Source organism: Desmodus rotundus, chromosome 5 (genome assembly GCF_022682495.2).
Source record: "Desmodus rotundus isolate HL8 chromosome 5, HLdesRot8A.1, whole genome shotgun sequence".
Lineage (NCBI taxonomy): Eukaryota > Metazoa > Chordata > Mammalia > Chiroptera > Phyllostomidae > Desmodus > Desmodus rotundus.
In genome coordinates, this window is record NC_071391.1 from 81088668 (window position 1) to 81109289 (window position 20622).

Genomic DNA, 20622 nt, shown 5'->3' on the forward strand with positions numbered 1-20622 from the left:
TAGATAGAATAATCTTGGATGTAGGTCCTTGCCTTGCATGACTTCGAATAAGTCTTTCCAGCCCTTTCTCACCTATAAGGTTTCTTTTGAGAAATCAGCTGACAGTCTTATGGGAACTCCTTTGTAGGTAACTGTCTCCTTTTCTCTTGCTGCTTTTAAGATTCTATCCCTATCTGTAATCATAAATAATGTAATGATGATGTGTCTTGGTGTGTGGTTCCCTGGGTCCAACTTCTTTGGGGCTCTCTGAGCTTCCTGGACTTCCTGGAAGTCTATTTCCTTTGCCAGAGTGGGGAAGTTCTCCTTCATTACTTTTGCAAGTAAGTTTTCAATTTCTTGCTCTTCTTCTTCTCCTTCTGGCACCCCTATGATTTGGATGTTGTAATGTTTAAAGTTGTCCTGGAGGTTCCTAAGCCGCACCTCATTTTTTTTGAATTCTTGATTCTGCATTCTGTCTGGTTGAATGTTTATTTCTTCCTTCTGCTCCAAATCGGTAATTTGAGTCCTGGTTTCCTTCCCATCACTGTTGGTTCCCTGTACATTCCTTTATTTTATTTTTCATACACTTCACTTTTCCCTCTATTTTGCAACCATACTCAACCATTGCTGTGAGCATCTTAATTACCAGTGTTTTGAACTCTGCATCTGATAGGTTGGCTATCTCTTCATCACTTAGTTCTATTTTTGGAGCTTTGTTCTGTTCTTTCATTTGGTCCATAATTCTTTGTCTCAGAGTACCTGTTGTGTTGTAAGGGGCAGGGCCTTAGGTATTCGCCAGGGCAAAGCAACCCATGTGGCTTTGCTGTAGCACTGTATGTGGGGGAGGGGTCAGAGAGGGAACAACACTGCTTCCTTCCTTGCTCGGCTCTTGCCATTTCAGTCACTTTTCCTGCTACCCTATAAGCAATTGGGCCCTTCTGGTGCTGATTCCCAGGTGGGTGGGTTCATGTATGTTCTAGAACCCTGGTGGGTCTCTCCAACAAACTCTCCTGTGACGCTGGGAGTTTCTCCCTGCATCACTACCCCCACACATTTTTACAGTCAGAGGTTTTAAGGCTTTCTTTTCCCATGCTGGAACCCTGGGTTGCATGGTTTGTCTCACTCCCCAGGTGTTCCTCCCAGTTTATCTGCATGCAAATGTGGGACCACCAGTGCTGTCTCGCCTGAGCAGTCCTCCAGCTGCTGACTTGCTGTGCATCCTCTCCACCCTGGCTGCCTGTCTCTTCTCCTCCTACCAGTCTGGATGAATGTTTTTTCTTTTTTTAATTTTAATTTTGTATTGTTATTCAATTATAGTTGTGTGCCTTTTCTCTCCATCCCTCCACCCCACCCCACCCCAGCTGAACCCCCCTCCCTCCCCTGCCTCCACCCTCCCCCTTGATTTTGTCCATGCGTCCTTTATAGTAGTTCCTGTAATCTCCTCTCCCCACTGTCCCCTCCCCACTCCCCCCTGACCATTGTTAGATTGTTCTTAACTTCAATTTCTCTGGTTATATTTTGTTTCCTTTTTTCTTCTATTTAATGTTTTTTCTTTAACTCCTTGATAGTCAGATTTCCATACAGTTTGATTTTATGGCAGTTCTGGTTGTTTTTTGTTTTTAAATTTGTTGTTATCCTTCTTTTGGTTGTGTGAGAAGGAAAACTGTATGTACCTATGCCTCCATTTGGGCTGGAAATCCTTGGAAATTTACATTTTCTTAGGTGTGATAATGGTTTTGTTGTATCAAAGAATGCTCTGTTTTTAGGAGTTTTATGCTTATGTATTCTGGTGAAAGCAATGTGTTTTAATTTATTTTCAAATGGTTCAGAAACAAATAGATACTTAGATGAATATATGAAATAAATATGGTAAATGACAAAAATTATAGATATAATATAGTAGTGGGTATATGAGTATTCATTGTAGTAGCCTATAAATTTTTGCTGATGTTTAAAACTTTTCCTTAATTACAATGTTAGAAGACAATTAAATCACCCCCCAATTAGAGTTATCTCTAATTGTCATTAGATTTAAAAAATTAATGATATTCAGTTTAGAAGTTTTCACAATTATAAAACAAATATATCTGAGGAGCATTGTTGAACTAGTAGTTCAACTTAAAAGTTATCCCATCTCTTCATGTTTGTTGATGGTTAAAAAAGAAATAAAAAGTTGGTACTGATACCTTTGTTTTCTTCTTATTTTATTTTTCATTAAAAGCAAACAATTACTAAGTCCAAGAGGAAATTAGTCCAGTTCAGTATCCAGGTGCAGATATAACCATAAGTTCATTTTTATATAATAAATGAAGAACTTATGTGTTTACCTAAAACACTGGAGGGGGCACAGTGGAGAGAAAATAGCAGGACAAGAAATTCACATCCAGAAGTTAATTGTAAAAGGACCTGTATGACCAATGAGTTAATTTGCAAGTTTAATAAAAATTTTACTTCTTACCATAATACTGACATGAAAATATTATCTGGGTGTTACGTTCTCAATTTTAAGAAAAATTCAGTGACGCTCCCATCAACACATCAAAAATATACTTAAAAAAAACTGACACAGTCGCTCTGACCAGTGTGGTGCAATTGGTTGGACACTGACATACAAAGTGAAAGGTGGGTGGTTCAACTCCTGGTCAGGGTGCGCATCTGGATTGTACGTCCGGGTCCCCAGCTGGGGTACGTTTGAGAGGCAACCAACTGATGTTTCTCTCTCACATCAATGTTTCTGTTGCTCTCTTTCTCCCTCCCTTATTACCCTCTCTCTAAAAATAAATAAAATCTTTTTAAAAACTGACAGTCAAAACAATAATTCAGCATTTATTTTTATGTTACGAACATTTTATATTTCTAAATTGCATCAATGAGTTTTCGTTCTCATGTCATGCATTTGTAATTATGTTTTCAAAGCAGAGTATTTTTAAATTTAGTTTACATTTATTTAGTATAATATGTATTTTAAAATATAAGTTTTACTTCACACCAATAGAAATGTAAATTAAAACTATCCTGATACATCATATCAACACACTGTTAGTGAGGCTGAAGCAGAAACAGGAACTCTTCTGCATCAGTAATGAGGACGGAAATGGTACATCTTTTATAAAGGGAAAGTGTGGTACTATCTACCAAAATGACATGTACAGGATTTAGTACAAATAGCACCTCCTTTTATTTAAAAATCTTTTATTATAAAATCATAAGCATGTAATTCTGTACATAACATACTCTGGCTTCTCTTCAGACCATATAAATCTTTTGCCTTTTTAATTCTGTACATAACAATATCACACTCAAGCATATCACGTGACATTTTAGGTGAAATGTTAAAACTAAAACTATAAATTATTACACCTGTATTATTACCCTACTAACCACACTCAAGTAGGCCTTACTTGTGCTGGACCCCATATATAGCAATCCCATTTCACATAAGTATTTTTTTTATTGCAGGTTCGTTTATAGCAAAAGAGTAAAAGCAAAGTAATCAATCATTCAGACTGGCTGAATAAACCATGGTACTTATATATAAACAATGAATTACCAAAAGCTGTAGAAAAGGAAGAAAATTATATACTAGTATGAAGTGATCATATGGACATACTGTAATGTAAATAAAGTGGGGTGGAAAATACATAGTATGTTATTGTTTAAGAAAGAGGACAAATATATAAAATTTAGATTTTTTAAGTTACCAATGAAAAAGGAAAAAAACAAGGTAGACGAGACAGAAACAGAAACTAAATTTCTTTGAATATGTCTTGTTTGAATAAATTCAATTGGACTATGTAAATATTTATGTAATTATAAATTTCATAAGACTATAACATTTTAATAACTTTTTATAAAACTATAAAATTATAACTATAAAACTTAAAATTTTATACAATAAAGTTTAATAAAACTATAAAAATGAAATTAAAACAAATTAGCAAAATAACCACACAGAGATAAACTATACCAAGTGACTTTCCAAAACAGTAATATGACTCTTTTGTACACATGACTAAAGATAATTGCTTTAAAAAATCAAACTAGTTTCAATAATCATGTTGCTGGTGGTAGTATTGATAATATTGTTCTAAAGGTTAAGTAAAACACCTATAGTCCTAAATTTGAGTTGGAAATCAACTTATATTCAGTTATGACATGTTTGTCTCTAAAGAAGATGTATTCTCATGATATCCACTAAAAAGACCTAGAAATGAATAGCAACCTAGTAGCAATGAATCCCCCACTAATCAGAGTACAGTCTTGGAGAAATACCTAATTCTAGGTCTGAGGCAGGAAATACACAAGATGAACCAAGAACTAAAAATCATACTTTTAAACAATCCATATATCAAAGAAGAAATCAAAAGGGAAATTAGAAAGTGTTTTCAACTAAACAGGAAAATACTACATATCAGAATTCATGTGATGCCACTGAAGTAGCACTTAGAGAGAAACTTAGGCTATTCAATGTCTATATTAGAAAAGAATTATCTTAAACAAGTACCTCAACTTTCACCTTAGGAAATTAAAAAAAAAAAATAGCAAGTTAAGCCCAAAACAAGCAGAAGAAAGGTTATAATCAAGATCGAAGTGCAAACCACTGAAATAGAAAACAGAAAAGTGATGAGAAAATTAATGAAACCAAAAGCTGTATGAGAGTACTGATAAAAATTGTCAAACCTCAGCTAGATTAATCAGGAATAAAATAAAAAAGAGACTGACATTACTATACATCAATATTAGAACTACTAAGACCACAAGTTCAAAAGGAAATATCACTACAGGGTCTATAGATGTTAACAAGGGCATATTATGAAGAAATTTATGGACTATAAATTTGACAACTTAGATGAAATGAAAAAATCCTTGAACTATCATAATTTACTCAAAAGAATAACCTGAAATGGAATATGTAGTTAAAGCCTTTCCAGAAAACAAATGAGCAAAACAAAATTCTACCAAACATTTAAGAAAGGAGTAACGCCAATCCTACACAAATTCCTCCAGAAAACTGAAGCGGAGAGACTCCCCAACTCATTCAGAGTCTAGCCTTACCCTGATACTGGAGCCAGACCCAGACATTACAAAGAAAGGAAGCTACGAACCACTAGCCCTCAAGGACACAGATTCTGAAAATAACCTTCAGCAAATCAAATTCAACAATAGCTGAAAAGGATATATCATGTCCAAGAGGGGTGGTTTATACTAAGAATACAGAATTGTTTTAATGTTCTAAAATACATCAATATAGCTCACATATTAACAAATTAAAAACAAAAATAATGTAATCATCTCAATAAATGGTGAAAAATTTGACAAAATTCAATACTTGATTGTGACAAAAAGTCAGCCAGATAGGATTAGAAGGGAATTTCTTCCTTCTACTATTAGGAATAAGGCAATGATGTCCATCTTCATGGCTTCTCTTCATTATTGTGCTGCAGGTTTTGGCCAGAGAAATCAAGCAAGGAAAGGGAATAAAAGCATCTAGATTGGAAAGAAATAAAACTATTCTTGCTCACAGACATGATAGCCTACACAGAAAGTTCAACAGACCCAACAAAAAAAATCTACTAAAATTGATAAGTGAGTTTAGCAAGGTTGAAGGATAGATGACGTACAATGTGCAAAAATCAACTGTATTTCTACATATAGGCAACGCTTTAAAAAATTAAATTAAAAAAACCCATTTATAAATATCATGAAAATGTGAAATACTTGGGGTAAAATGACAAAAATATATAAAATGCCAGTATACTAAAAACCATAAAACACTTTTTTCATTGCTAACTTCATTTTTTGATTTCCAAATTATATATTGTTTTAAACAATATATCATAAAAGTTCAAATAATACAAATAAATACAAAGAAAATAGCCATAATTCAACCAATTTTTCTCCACCCAGAAATAACTAGTTTTTACATTTGATGGTCATTTTAGACATCTGTCCATGCATATATGCCAATTGACTGTAAAACACTTCTGACAGAAAGTAAAGAAGACCTAAATAGAGAAATATATCCTGTTCATGTGTTAGAAGACTCAATACTGTTAAGGTATCAATTATACCCTAACTGATCTATAGATTCAGTGCAATACTAATCAAAATCTTAGTAGGTGATTTGCAGAAGTTATACAGAATATTCCAATTACAATACAATTACATTAGGAATCAATAACAGAAAGACATCAGGAAAGTCCCAAAATATTTAGAAATTAAACCATGGATATAAAATGAAATCACAGGGAAATTTAGAAAACATTTTGAACTAAATTAGAATGAAAGCACAATGTATCTAAATTTGTGGAATGCAGCTAAAGCGGTGCTTACAAAAAATTTCTAATTTTAGAAAAAGATGAAAGGTTTAAAATCTATAATCCAAGTTTCCATTTTAAGAACTTAGGAAAAGAAGAACAAATACATTCAAAATAAGTGAGAGGAAGGAAATACTTAAAAATAAAAAAAATCATTCATTCAAAATAAGTGAGAGGAAGGAAATACTTAAAAAGAAAAAGTCATTCAACATTTGTCTTTCTGACCATGCTAGAATGACTTAAAATCTAAAAAAACAAAGAAAAGAAAAAAAATGAAATAATTATCTCAGATATTGGACAACAGGAACATAGGACAGTGACCACCAACAGAAGAAAAACAAACAACATGAGCCCTAAGATTGTCCCAGGTATCCCTCCACACTAAGACGGCTAGAGTCAAAAAGATGGAAAATAACAAGGGCTGCTAAGGATGTGTAGAAATTACCTGTATTTGCTGTGTATAATGCACACTTTTTGCCCAAATTTTTTAGGGAAAAATAAGGATGAGCATTATACATGGGTATAGTGGTTATATACCATGGGGACAATAATCCCATGTGTAACATGCACAAAAACGTAGGGGCGCATTATACACGGCAATATACAGTAAAGCCCTGAGACATTGCTAATGGGAGTGTAAAATGGTGCGTCTGCCTTGGAAAATAGTTTAGTAGTTCTTCAAAAAGCAAACAAAGAAATTAGCACATGACAAAACAATTCTACTCCTAGGTATACATTCAAGAGTAATGAAACTTTATGTCCACACAAAAACTTGTACATGAATGTTCACAGCAACATTATTTATAATAGTCAAAAAGTGGAAATAACCCAAATGTCCATCAACTGATGAATGGAAAACAAAATGTGGTATGTATATCCATATAATGGAATATTATTTGAAAATAAAAGTAACAAAGTACTGATATAAGCTACAACATGGATGAGCCTTGAAAACATTATGCTAACTGACAGAAGCCAGTCACAGAAGACCACATACTACTGCATGACTGAATTTATATAAAATGTTCAGAAGAGGCAAAGCTATGGAGGCAGAAAAGAGATGAGTGGATGCTTAGAGCTGGAGTTAAAGAGAAGAAGGGATGTGGGAGAGAGTGAGGAGTAGCTAATGGCTCTGGGGTTTCTTTTAGGAGGGATGAAAATGCTTTAAGTCTATGGCGATGGCTGCACAACTCTGTGAATATACTAAAAAACAACTAATTTTGTATACTTTAAATAGGGAAATTATACTGTATCTCAATGAAGCTGTTTAGAAAGAACGTTGTCTAGCCCCTTTTCCAACAAACTACATGATATGGGGAATAAGCATTTTCATTTATAAGTAGAAGCAGTATCTGTTTCAATCTTTCTAGCTCTAGATATAAATAACAGCATGAGGTACATGGAAGAAACATTCTAGAAAGCTAGTTTCATGACTTGAATATGACTATATTAATTACAAATTACCCCAAAACATCGCAGCTTAAAACAACAACATTTGTAATATTACCTCACACAATTTCTGAGGGTCAGGAACAGGGAGTGGCTTAGGTGGGTGGATCTGGCTCAGGTCTCTAATGAGGTTGCAGTCACACTGGAGCTGCAATCTCTGAAGACTTGACTGTGGTTGGAAGATCTGTTTCCAAGCTCACTTCTGTGGCTATTGGTTGGAGGCTTCAGTTCCTCTTGTGGTAGGTCTCCCCACAGGGGTGCTCAGGGCATGGTTTCACCCAGAGCAAGTGCTCGGAAAGGCAGACAGAGTATGACAGTAATTGACACAGAAGCTCAGTCTTTTATGACCTAATGTCAGAAGTGATACACCATCATTTTTGCCATGTCCTATTGGTAATGCAGGTCAATTCTGATACAAGTGAGGAGAGAATAGACAAAGCCATAAATATCAGGAAATGGGCCTCACTGGAGTCATTGTGGAGGCTATCAAAATGACATTATGACAATAAACTGATCAAAAATCCCACATAAGCAAATGTTTGACCTTTACACTAAAAGGAGATAAAAGGTTTACTTAGTCTTCAGAAGTGTCACAGATATACTCTTAAAGGTGTTTTCAGAGTTGCGATAAAAGGGTTTGCAATGACTGTTCACACCATTTTCTATTCTCTGTATGACTGAGTTATGGTTAGCACAAAGAAAGACAAAATCATAGAGTTGGAGGCTGGTGGAGGAAGTATGCCAAGGGTTTAGTCAACTACACTCTACCCTGCCCCCCTACCATGGACAGATGAGGAAAGAGTCCTAGTTGCAGAAAGGCTAGGTGACTCTACCAGGGTCATACAGTGATAGAGCAGGGACTAGAATTCATTCTCTGCATGTTCTCATTACATCAGGAGCTATGCATCAGAGAACCAGTGGCAGTGGCACATTAAGACAGATGACATGTTAAACATGTAAGCATTAAATCAATATACACTGAACAGCTGGTCACTATAGAATTGTCACTTCTTTGTGTGGCTTTTCAAAATTGCCCTATACTGTATTACTTTCTCAGGCAGCAGTGGTCTCTTACCCTCTCTCCACTCCAAATGAGAGATGATCTACTTAGCTAGGGGGAGAAAAGAATCACTTATTCAGCTTAGCTAATATTTATAGAATATCTGTTCTATACCCAACACTGTACATGGAGATGTGAAGATTAAAAAACATGGTCCCATCACTCAAAAAGCAGATAGACAAGTTTAGAAGACAAGACCTAAATCTGGAACATTAAGAAAATTAGACATCATGTGACAGGCCAGCATAAAGATTTAAATATTCTGAATCATTTTATTTAATGAAAATCTTATATAATTCTTACAATGTGCCAGATACTACTACATTATAATATTAACTCAATCCCCTATGAGTTTATCCCCAGTTTTCAGACGAGGAAAGTGAGGTCTGGAGAGCCTAAGGAATTTGCCAGAGTTCTCATGCCTGGTTAGAATCTGGGCCAGATACAAACCCAGAAAGAATGGCTCCAGAGTCTGCACTTCTCTTAATCACAATAGTATGAGGCTTCTTAATAACAGTAACAATTATTCTTCTGCTTCCTTCATGTGTGCTTTTGTTCAGGGTTCTGAAGGAAAGTCAATCATGAAAATCAAACCCTCCTCTGAGAAATCCTGGCTGTGCTGGGGAAGGGAGTAGCTAACCCAGTACAGTACGGATGTCTTAGGATAGCTTGCTAACCCTGTGGAAAGATGTGAGGATGGTTGAAGAAACATTCACTAATGAGGTGGTGCTTTCCTGGTGCCAAAATGAAAGATAAATTGAATCATAACTGCAATTAGCAAATTAAGCTATAGATGGAATGAAGAAATTAAATGGATGTACTATTCTGCAAATGGGAAAATAAATTAATTTGGCCCTGTCAAAGCCCACTAGAATGTGGGGAGATTTAATATAACCTTCTAAAGATTTCTTCCCAGAATCATACCATAAGAAAATAGTACATCGCACCAGGAACAGATGTATTCGATCATTTTTAATGAATAATGAAAGTAGTTTGAAAATAATAAAGTGATATGTAGGCCTGGGAAGACTTTTGCTTGAAGCAATGAATTCCATTTTGGTAAAAATTTGCCAACTTTGCCACCTTATAAAGCAATTGCTGTCTCTTTCCTTTACATCTGAATTTTACAACTTTGGAAAATGTTCCTTGCAAAAAAGAAGGGATATTGCACACCATTGGCAATCTTCATGTAATAAATTTCTACTTTGTGTTCTTTTCCTCATATATCTTGAATTATCCCTGGATCTATCAATTAAAACCTCAGAACACATTGTCCAAAACTGTAGGAAGAGGCCAACTGGCTTGTAAGCAAGGCAGCACAGTGAATAGCATTTGGGTTGGATATTGTTTTTTTTCCTAAGATAACAGGCCAGTATACAAGTGACCTTTGAACAATGAAGAGATTAGGAGCACCAAGAACAGTGCAGTTGAAAATCCATCTATAACTTTTGTCTCTCCCAAAACTTAACTACAGTTGTCCCTCAGTATCTGAAGGGGATTGGTCCTACAGTCCCACAAATACCATTATCCACAGATGTTCAAGTCCCTTATACAAAATGGCATAGAATAATCAGCCCTCCATATCTGTGGATCCCAACTGAGCATTGAAAATACAGACCTGTGGTTGGTTGAACCCACGAACGTGAAACCCAATGATACAAAGGGCCAAGATGGCCAACTGTATATTTATTGAAAATCCAGGTATAAGTGGACCCATGCAGGTCAAACCCATGTTCAAGGGTCAACTGTAGTTTACTATAATTTTTAAAACATCTTTAAAAAAACTCTAAAATTCAATATTTAATTTAAAAGTCTTATACCAATTAACTTTATCTGGGCACAGAAGGTCCATAGAATTCCAAAAGAAAAGTCTAGTAACTTTTCTTTTAAATTGACTGTTCCTTTAAATTACCATAGTTTGCCATGTATAATGTGCACCCACATTTTTGGCCCAAAATTTCAGGAAAAAATCTTTCATTTTAATTTTTTAATTCAATTTTTTATCTTTTCACATTTAGAAACAAAACTGATTACCATATTCCAGGGTATTATTTTGCACACGGATATTGTTATTGCTTTCTAGAGTTATACTTTCAATGCATAAGCATAAATAAAATAATTAAAAACATTTGTATAGATATGGCATTAGTACTACCCATGTATAATGTGCATCCTTATTTTTCCCTCAAAAATTTGGGCAAAAAGTGCACCTTATACACAGCAAAATAGGGTATATCAAAGTTACCATAACTACCTTACAGTCTCGGCATAAGAGCATCTTTTAGGAGGGCATTCAATTCATTCCAATTATCATATCTGGAAAGTTCACACTCAGCTGTCACAGGAGGCATCTTTCCATTCTGTTAAGAAAGATTTTACCACAATCCTCACTAAACTACTCTGAAGTACAAATGTTCTCCTTTCATTTGGAAGTATGATAAGTTATCATCTACTTTAGACTTATATTAAAATTATGATGCTAACATGACAAAAGAAACAAAGGGAAATGGAATGATGAGGAATTTTTAGCACATAATGGAGGATAGTCTGAGGACAATGTTGGCATGGCTGTGTGTGTGTAGCCATGAATAATAGGAATGAACTTACAGAAAGAAAAGTACAAGCCAGTTAGCAAACAGCTGCTTTCCTAGTTCTCCAATGCCTTCTAATTTAGCCTCTCACCCTAGCATCCTTGCCAGAAAATTCTCTGTGTGTCTAATCTTGGTTCATAGCTTTGGCACACAGGAATCTCCTAGAGCCTCTTCATCTTAAGTGGCCAAGCAAAGCAGGTCAATCCTCTGTGTCTCAAGCTCTTATTTCCCAGAATCATTCTACACATACTTTGGACTTTGTCCTAGGGAAACCTCAAGAGTTGTCAGGGTCTATCAAGAATAAATCCAAAATGTTCTGAGCTAATCTTGCTTCAGGCGAGACCTAGATATAATTGTCTTGTTAAAATGAATTTAATATTAGAATCTAGCTGGCTTCCAGACGGCATCTTTCATGTTTTTTATTTCCCATCTGTGATGGAAAGAATCTACCAGGATAATGTGTATTTTTACTTCCGTTGTTACTACTGCTACTATCACTAGTAATAAAAATGCATAGCCTTTATACATATAGCATAGATTATGGACCACAGACTGCTCTACATATGTAAGACCCACTTAGTCTTCCTTTACAACCTTATGAAGTAGTTTTCTTTATTATCCCTGGTTTAAAAAGTTAACCCAAGATCACACAGCTAATAAAGGGTATTATTGAGATTCAAACCTGGCAATTTGGCTCTAGAATCCATGCTCTTATACATCATATCATACAGCTTTTGCTTGTGTAATGCAAAGAATATTTCATCAAGACCAAGAACCTGGGTTTGCAGTCCTGTCTCTAATGCTAAATAAATTATGTGACTTTGGGCATGTCAATGACACAATTTCCACTATATAATGAGACAGGCTCAATAAGTAACTTTTAGTTATACAATGCTGTGATGATAAAGTAGATGCTTTTCATTATCAAACTTGATTTCATTAGATTAATATTTTACAGAGGAAAACACAGACTGAGATTGGTTAATTTATCTGAGGCCACACATAAGGTCAGGATGGAGAGCCAACATTTAAAGGCAGACAAAACCCCCTTCTGCCTCATTCTAGGCATTGCCTTTTTCTCCTCTCAGTAGCAGCAAGCAGAGATTTAAAAGGTAATGTTAACGTACCTAGCACAAGGTCTTGCAAACAGCAAGACACAGGAAACTAATTTGGAGGTAAGGATAGGAATAGGTGAATACCAACTTAGAAGTGCTAACAGATTGTAATTTTAAATAAAAGTGCATATATTTTTGTATAATTTCTATAAGGTGAACTGAATACCATATCAGAACAAGTGAATTTCTGGAGGGAAAGTTTAAATTTATCCTTAAGTAAACAATGATGAACTATCATAAGAACGCCAACATATGTGGTATTTCCAGACCATATACATGAGTTCTTGTGGTATTTTGCTGCTGAAATAACTTCCTAATAATAACTCATAATTATTTTGTTAAAAGGAATCTCCCTTTTTCCTTAGCCAGAATTTCACAAATAATACCAATAAAAAAGGAAAGTCCCTTGTGTATTGACTACTTAAAGGAGAGCAGGAAAGTCAAACCTCTGTCAGAAACTAACTTACCAAATTTCTATTTTCATTTGAAAATGGAGTCGCTTGCTCATTCACTAATTCACCCAACAAATAATAATTGCACACCAGGTATGTACAAAGCATTATTTTATTATGAAGAGTTTTGAAAAATGTGCCTGGGTCCCCTAACAGAATACTGACTTAGAAACTACTAGACTAGTAGACCTTTAAGGTTCTTTACATACAACACCCAACAGCTTTTTGGGTGAGGGGGAAGGTAGGTGTATACATTAACCACCAACACTACATAGAGTAAAAACATTATTTCTATAAGATAGGTAAAGGTCCTGTTCCCCAGCACTCTGTATTCATATTACTGACTCAGAGAAACTCATAGGAAATATACTGAAGATTAAAATATGCACAACTTCAACTTAAGCTTTTTTTGCTGCAATTACTTTGACACAAACCCCATCATATTTCTAAGGCAGGAATTTGGGGAACTGGCTCTAATGTAAGTACCAATTATTGCAGAGGTGATGAGGAGACAGGAGATGGTTGCACATTATCATACTGGTTCTCTAATTCAAAGGAATCTCAGGAAGTTGGGCAAGTGTTATTAGCATTTTCTCTAACCTGGCATTTCATCTATATCAGTTGTTCTCAATCCTGTTAAACCATATGCCTCCCTTTCTATGTAAAAGTCTATGCATATACACTTATTCCAATTCCTCCTTTTCTATCCTGAAATGAAAACATATCAATAAAATACCCTAACAGTAACATACAAGCAAATGAAATGAAAGTAATTCATAATAAATTATGTATTTCAATATGTATATGCTCAGGCATGAGCACACTAAAAGTCAATGAAGTGATCAGGTACTTATACCTACTTCTAATTAACATATTTAAATTTAAGAGAAGTAGGATAAGAAATCATTCCATGCAACAAGTACAGGGAACTGAAATAAAGCCAAGTGATTTTCTGAAATGGTTTCAAACAATACAAAGTGCAATAATCTCTTGATATGCAAGGTAGCTGCATTTCTGGAAATTTTAGTGATTTTTGAAACTATACAAAAGTATATAATACACTTAATATTTATATAGAGAGTTGAGTTATAGGCATGCATACTTATATAAAGGTTTTCCCTCCTTCACAAATATGCCCTATACGTGACATTCAAAAGCAATGCAGTAACCACACAATTCTTTGTTATGTAGGATGTCCTGTGCATTACATGATTGTCTACCATCTCTGGCCACTGCCTACTAAATCCTTGAGACAAACTCAAAAGCTGTACAAAATTTCAAAATGCCCCCTAAAGATGAGTACCTCCGTGTTGAGAACCACTGGTCTATATGAGCTTTCAGTGCCTACAATTAATTGCATTGTTACAGATTCTTGCACTGGGTTAAGCAGTAGACAGGCCACTGTTGACCTCTGATCTCAGGCTACAGCTTCTCCGAAGTAAAGGCTACTTTAATTGAAAAGCCTAGCATGCATCCAACCCAGAAGCTTCTAGTAAGAAATTTTACTTTAAACTGCTTCTGCTTTTTAATAAAGTAAATAATAAAGCTATTTTTACATATACAGTAGAATTAAAGACAGTTGTACTGATAATTCTGCCTCCCCTCTCTACTTCCTCTAAAAAATACTTTCTCCTGAGTTTTCTAGGTAATCAGGTCAAACTGTGAACCTATAACCATTCTCTTTTATCCATACTAATGCAAAGACACACACATGCAAATAATCTAAAGGTTATTTAAATATGGTACTGAAATGTATTACTGTATTGTTTATTTATTTGGGAGAAGAGTATCTTCCTAATTACATTTTTACTAGGCTTCTATTAAAAGTAATTTACATTTCCTGATCACCCAATGGCTATATCATGCATCTTTTGCGGGCAGGTGGGGGGCTGCCTGAGTCTCAGAACTTGCCGAGTACTGAGTATTTTGAAAGATTCACTGACTGGGATTTAGCTATATAATTTATTTTTGTCATTTAAAAAAATGCCATGCTTCCATATAGATTTTATGTGTTAAATTAGCACATCATTCATAGAAATATTAGATATACCCTCACTTTAAATAAAGGTGATAAGGATTTCTATTTACATAAAAGGATTCACGGATTAGAAGAAGATCATTACAGGACTCCTTTGAACATCTAACTTCTGAATTATAATGCCATTTTAAAATTAATGAACAAGTTAATGATTGAACATCCATTCAATTTCTACACATTGTGATATTCTCAAAATGTCCACTGAAACAGTATTCAGCCTCATTAGGCAACGTGACCATTTCAGTAGGTATTAGCTTGTTTTTCCACTTCAATTTTCACTAATGAATTCACTAATTAATTTAACCAATAATGGCTAAAAGAAATCAACATCCCTTTTTTATTTTTAATTATTTTATTGTTGTTCAAGTACAGTTTGTCTGCATTTACCCCCTTCTACTACCCCCCCACCCCAGCCATCCCCACCTCCCTTCCCTGCTTCCACCCCCCGTTGGTTTTGTCCATGTGTCCCTTATAGTTGTTCCTGAAAACCCTTCCTCTCTTCCCTCCATTATCCCCTCCCACCTCCCCTCTGGTTACTGTCAAGTTTGTTCTTAATTTCAATGTTGCTGGTTATATTTTGCTTGCTTGCTTGTTTTGTTGATTAGGTTCCATTTATAGGTGAGATCATATGTTATTTCTCCTTCACCACCTGGCTTATTTCACTTAGCATAATGCTCTCTGGTTCCACCCATTTTTAATAATCTTAATCTTCCTTCATATCTACAATTGGCAAAACATTTGTCTTATAACCATACATAGGCATCACTTTATGATAAAGAACTAGGCAAAGGCTTGTGTACAACCAAAAATGTATGGTGGTTAAAATAACTCATATTTTAGTATTCCAATTTCTAATTATTTTGCAAATAACTTTAACAGTGTGTGGAACTTGCATTTTTGCATACTATGTGATGTGTGATCTACGTTAGAATAAATTTGACAACAATTGATCAGATGTGCCAGCTCTAAAATGCTTTATGATTCACGGAAAGAATGGGCCTTATTCATAACCTCGGAAGTCATATTTTCTATCATTAAACAGAGAATTCTGGTGCCGATAAAGAAACAAACAAGTAAACAACCCCACACATAAAAAAGATGTAGCACATACAAAATATATGATACAAAGCTTTTCACTTACTTGGTACTAGGCCGTTTTTGTAGGGCTTTATCCAGGATAAGAGACGGAGCACTCCTCCTCCTTTCTGCTAGTGTTTTCATTTTCTGTTGAGGAAAAGAATCAAAATAAGGCCATGGGGCTTGCAAAGAAAGTAAATGTCAATTTTCAATCAAATTCAGCAAGTTTTATATTGCTTATGAAGAAGTGTATAATCTCATCATAAAGATAAAATAATAACATCTAAACTAGGAAGCTAGTATCAAAAAGTGGTTTGGAAAGTAAGTATTTTTTATGGTCTGAGAATAAGGTCAAATGCTGACCAGAGTATCTGGAAAAAGCATTATCATAACCATTACCATCCTTTTCAGCTAACATACATATTACTTATTATGTGCTGGGCCCTATGCTAAAGGCAGAATGGAATTATCTCAGTTATACTCCAAAATGTCATTGAAGCAGGTTCTACTATCTGTATTATAAGAAGGGGAGGCCCCAACCTGGTTTTCAAGAATAGACAGGATTTGAACAGATCAAGTAAAGGGAGGAACAACAACAACAAAAAAGTAAAAGCAAAAGATGTAAACTAGATTCTTACTCATTTAATAGATCCTTTAAATATTTACAGATTTGGAAATACCTTCTTCAAATATATTTTTTTACTATTGTTTAAAACAAAAACAAAACAACCAACAAAGACATTTTCCCTGACTGGTATGGTTCAATGGGAAGGGCATCATCCTGCAAACCAAAACGTCACTGGTTCAATTCCTAGTCAGGACAAATGCTTGGGTTGTGTGCCAGGTCCCCAGTTGGGGGTATGAGAGAGGCAACCAATCGATGTTTCTCTTGCACATCAGTGTTTCTCTCCCTTTCTCCCTCCCTTCATGCCCCTCTAAAAATACATAAATAAAATATTAAAAAGATAAAAAAGGGCTTTTCCCCCCTTTTCTAGGTATTCTACAAATACAGAATTAACTGGAAAATTCAGGCACTCTGTTTCAGAGGACCTTAAATTTGTGGTAAATGAGGTTTTATTTACCTTGAATTATCCATATAATTACTCTCTAAATTCAATGATATATTTAATAAATCTAGATAGAGTAACAGGGCCTGTCAGTGAGCATGGATGAGTAAAATTAACAACAGTCATAAAGAGCCATAAGTAAAGTTCAGGATGTCTTACCAAAGCCATTCTTCCTGCTCTACCCTCCCACCCTACATTGGCCAGAGGTCTCACCCACTGCCTGAGGGTCGAGACCATCCATGCTTGGGAACTGGATGCTACACTCCATTAAGAACCACGTGGGATTATACCCTAAGAACCCTGAAACACCAATCCAAAAGAACCTGTGCACCCCAATGTTCATAGCAGCATAATTTACAATAGCCAAGTACTGGAAGCAACCTAAGTGCCCATCAGCAAACGAGTGGATCCAAAAACTATGGTATATTTACACAATGGAATTCTACGCAGCAGAGAGAAAGGAGGAGCTTATACCCTTTGCAACAGCATGGATGGAACTGGAGAGCATTATGTTAAGTGAAATAAGCCAGATGGTGAGGGACAAATACCATATGATCTCACCTTTAACTGGAACATAATAAATAGAAGAAGAAAAAAAAGGAAACAAAATATAACCAGAGACACTGAAGTTAAGAGCAATCTAACAATGGACAGGGGGGAGTGGGGTGGGGACAGTGGGAAGAGGGGATTACAGGAACAACTATAAAGGACACATGGACAAAATCAAGGGGGAGGGTGGAGGCGGGGGAGGGAGGGGGGTTCAGCTGGGGTGGGGTGGGGTGGAGGGATGGGGAGAAAAGGCACACAACTGTAATTGAATAACAATAAAAAATTTTAAAAATAAAGAAGCAAGTGTATGAGGAATTCACTAAGGTAAAAAAAAAAAAAAGAACCACGTACAGCTAACCAGCTCAGTATCAGTATCTCGTTACGTGATTCATAAAGTCACAGCTTCTTAGTTACCAAAATAAAATCTACACCCTGGCATAGGAACAGAGGTAGAATTATCCAGTGAGAAGGTGATGGTGGACTTCTTTGGCACAGTCCTCATCCCCCAAATTCACCATGCCCCGCAAGGATCTCTTCTGAAGTATTGGTATCACCAGTGCCATGGCCTCAGTATTACTGCTTCCCCTGTTAATCTTTTGGCTCACATGTGGACACTGTATGCCCAAACCTCCCCAGCAGAGCTCAGATAGCAAATGAAACAATTATATAAAACATTAATAAAGGACAGGAAACAAGCAGATAAGAAATACAGAATATCACATTTCTCAACCAGTTATTAACCATGAATCAGTTTCACGGCAAGTTAGATTGAATAAAATTATTTGTATAACATGTACGAATATTTGGTGCCTTCCCTCTGGAGAGAAAGCCCATCCATAGTTTCATCAGAGTTCTATAATTGTCTGTAATCCCTCCCCACCCCAGTAATTTTGATAACCTACTTTGTAAATTATAGCTTGTAAACCTCACCCCACTGTTTCCATTAGTCACACCTCTTGGAAACATAAGTCTCAGGAATCTAACATCTGGAGGCTAGTGGGACTGTGAACGTTACAGGGGAAGGGAAATCTGGAAGACAACACCCTCTCCAAGTGAAGAGTCTCAATAATAGAAGACTGCATTGATTTTTACTAAGAAAGGTGGCAGTTTGCTCATATGCAGATATTCTTTCTTTTAAAAAATTTTTTTATTGTTATTCAGTTACAATTGTCTGCATTTTCTCCCCATCCCTTCACCCCACCCCAGCCAATCCCACCTCCCTCCCCCACCTTTACCCTCCCCCTTGATTTTGTCCTTGTGTCCTTTATAGTAGCTCCTGTAGACCCCTCTCCCCAGTATCCCCTTCCCACTCCCCTCTGGCTATTGTTAGATTGTTCTTAATTTCAATGACTCTGGTTATATTTTGTTTGCTTTTTTCTTTTGTTGATTATGTTCCAGTTAAAGGTGAGATCATATGGTATTTGTCCCTCACCGCCTGGCTTATTTCACTTAGCATAATGCTCTCCAGTTCCATCCATGCTGTTGCAAAGGGTATAAACTCCTTCTTTCTCTCTGCTGCATAGAATTCCATTGTGTAAATGTACCACAGTTTTTGGATCCACTCATTTGCTGACGGGCACTTAGGTTGCTTCCAGTACTTGGCTATTGTAAATTGTGCTGCTATGAACATTGGGGTGCATAGGTATTTTTGGATTGGTGTTTCAGGGTTCTTTTGACAAAGAAGGCAGGAGCATATGCAGATTTTCTGCTGGATTCCGTGTCACCTTCACATCTGGGCTTGCTTCCTGCTCACTATCCCAACACCTGTATTCAGGATCTGCTCACTATGCTTTGAACTTTGAAATAATACGCCCAATTCTTTTAAGCTTAACCTGGGCCCTTCACATTCTAACTCTCTTGACTGTCAGGGTCTGCCAGCCTACCTTGAAGTGGGGGGGGAGGCGTTTATGGACCTATCTCCTCAGTCTTATTTCTACTGCCCCTAACCCTATGAAACCACTCACTGTCAGATCCAAGCTCCTAAACTAGATCTTCATTAATACATAAGTTGTAATCCTGAGCTCCTTGGTTTTCAGGTTTATAAAGAATTTGGAAAGGGTTCAAAAGATAGCCATAAAAATAATTTAACATGTGGAGGAAAAAAGGAGCCTATAAGAAAAGTTAAACTGATCTGAAGTTCTTCATTTGGAAACATTAATAATCTCCAAATTAATGTAGAGTTATAATATGGAGGATAGGAAGTATCTTCCAAGGAAGATAAGGCAAAAAGAAACTGCTAAACTGTAGACTAGGAATCCAAGTTGATCTTGGGTAGTGGTTCTTTGAGAAATTTATAAAAGCTATTAACTAAATTATGCACATAATTTCAGAGGGTTCAGAAACTCACATAATATGGATTCCTCAGTGATTCCTGAAACCCAAATATGAAACCTTCTGATATAAAGAAATCTTTCTGAGAGTAATGGCTGTTAAACATGAGAATGAACAATCAAAGAAGGGTGACATATTTTCTTCTGCACAGATGCTTTTAAAATGGTTTTTCATAGAGCTCTAATACAGAGGATCATTTTATATGTAGTAATCAGGCTGTGTTTTCTTGGTTATAACATTGTCTGATGTATGAGGAGTCAAATGGAGTGTTTCTACCTCATCCAGCGAACCCATATTCAGGAGGATGAACTCAAAGTACAGGCAGAATATTATTTTTGAGATCCTATTGTTAGTACTGGAACTTATTTTACCACTAATGAGATATGTAACTCAAGGCAATCCAGTCACTTTTCTAGGCCTCCATTTCCTTATCTAAGAAAAAGAAAATTTCAACTACATAGTTTCACAGGTACCTTCTATTTCTGATATTCTCAAAATAAGTATCCACCAAAGACTCACCCTGGATTTGCAAGAAAATAAACAATACGTACATCACACACTTCAAATTCAGAGGATTCACTTCTCTTGTAAGTAATG

At 35.8% G+C, this 20622-nt stretch overlaps 1 protein-coding gene across 1 annotated transcript in view; it reads right to left on the reverse strand.

Annotated features, from left to right (window-relative positions):
• Window positions 1-20622, reverse strand: part of ARHGAP20 (Rho GTPase activating protein 20) — a 122533-nt gene that overhangs the window by 86173 nt on the left and 15738 nt on the right. The window contains exon 2 of the mRNA XM_024570834.4: window positions 16143-16225. Coding sequence (XP_024426602.2) covers window positions 16143-16225 — 83 coding nt within the window. The remainder of the gene's footprint in view (window positions 1-16142; window positions 16226-20622) is intronic.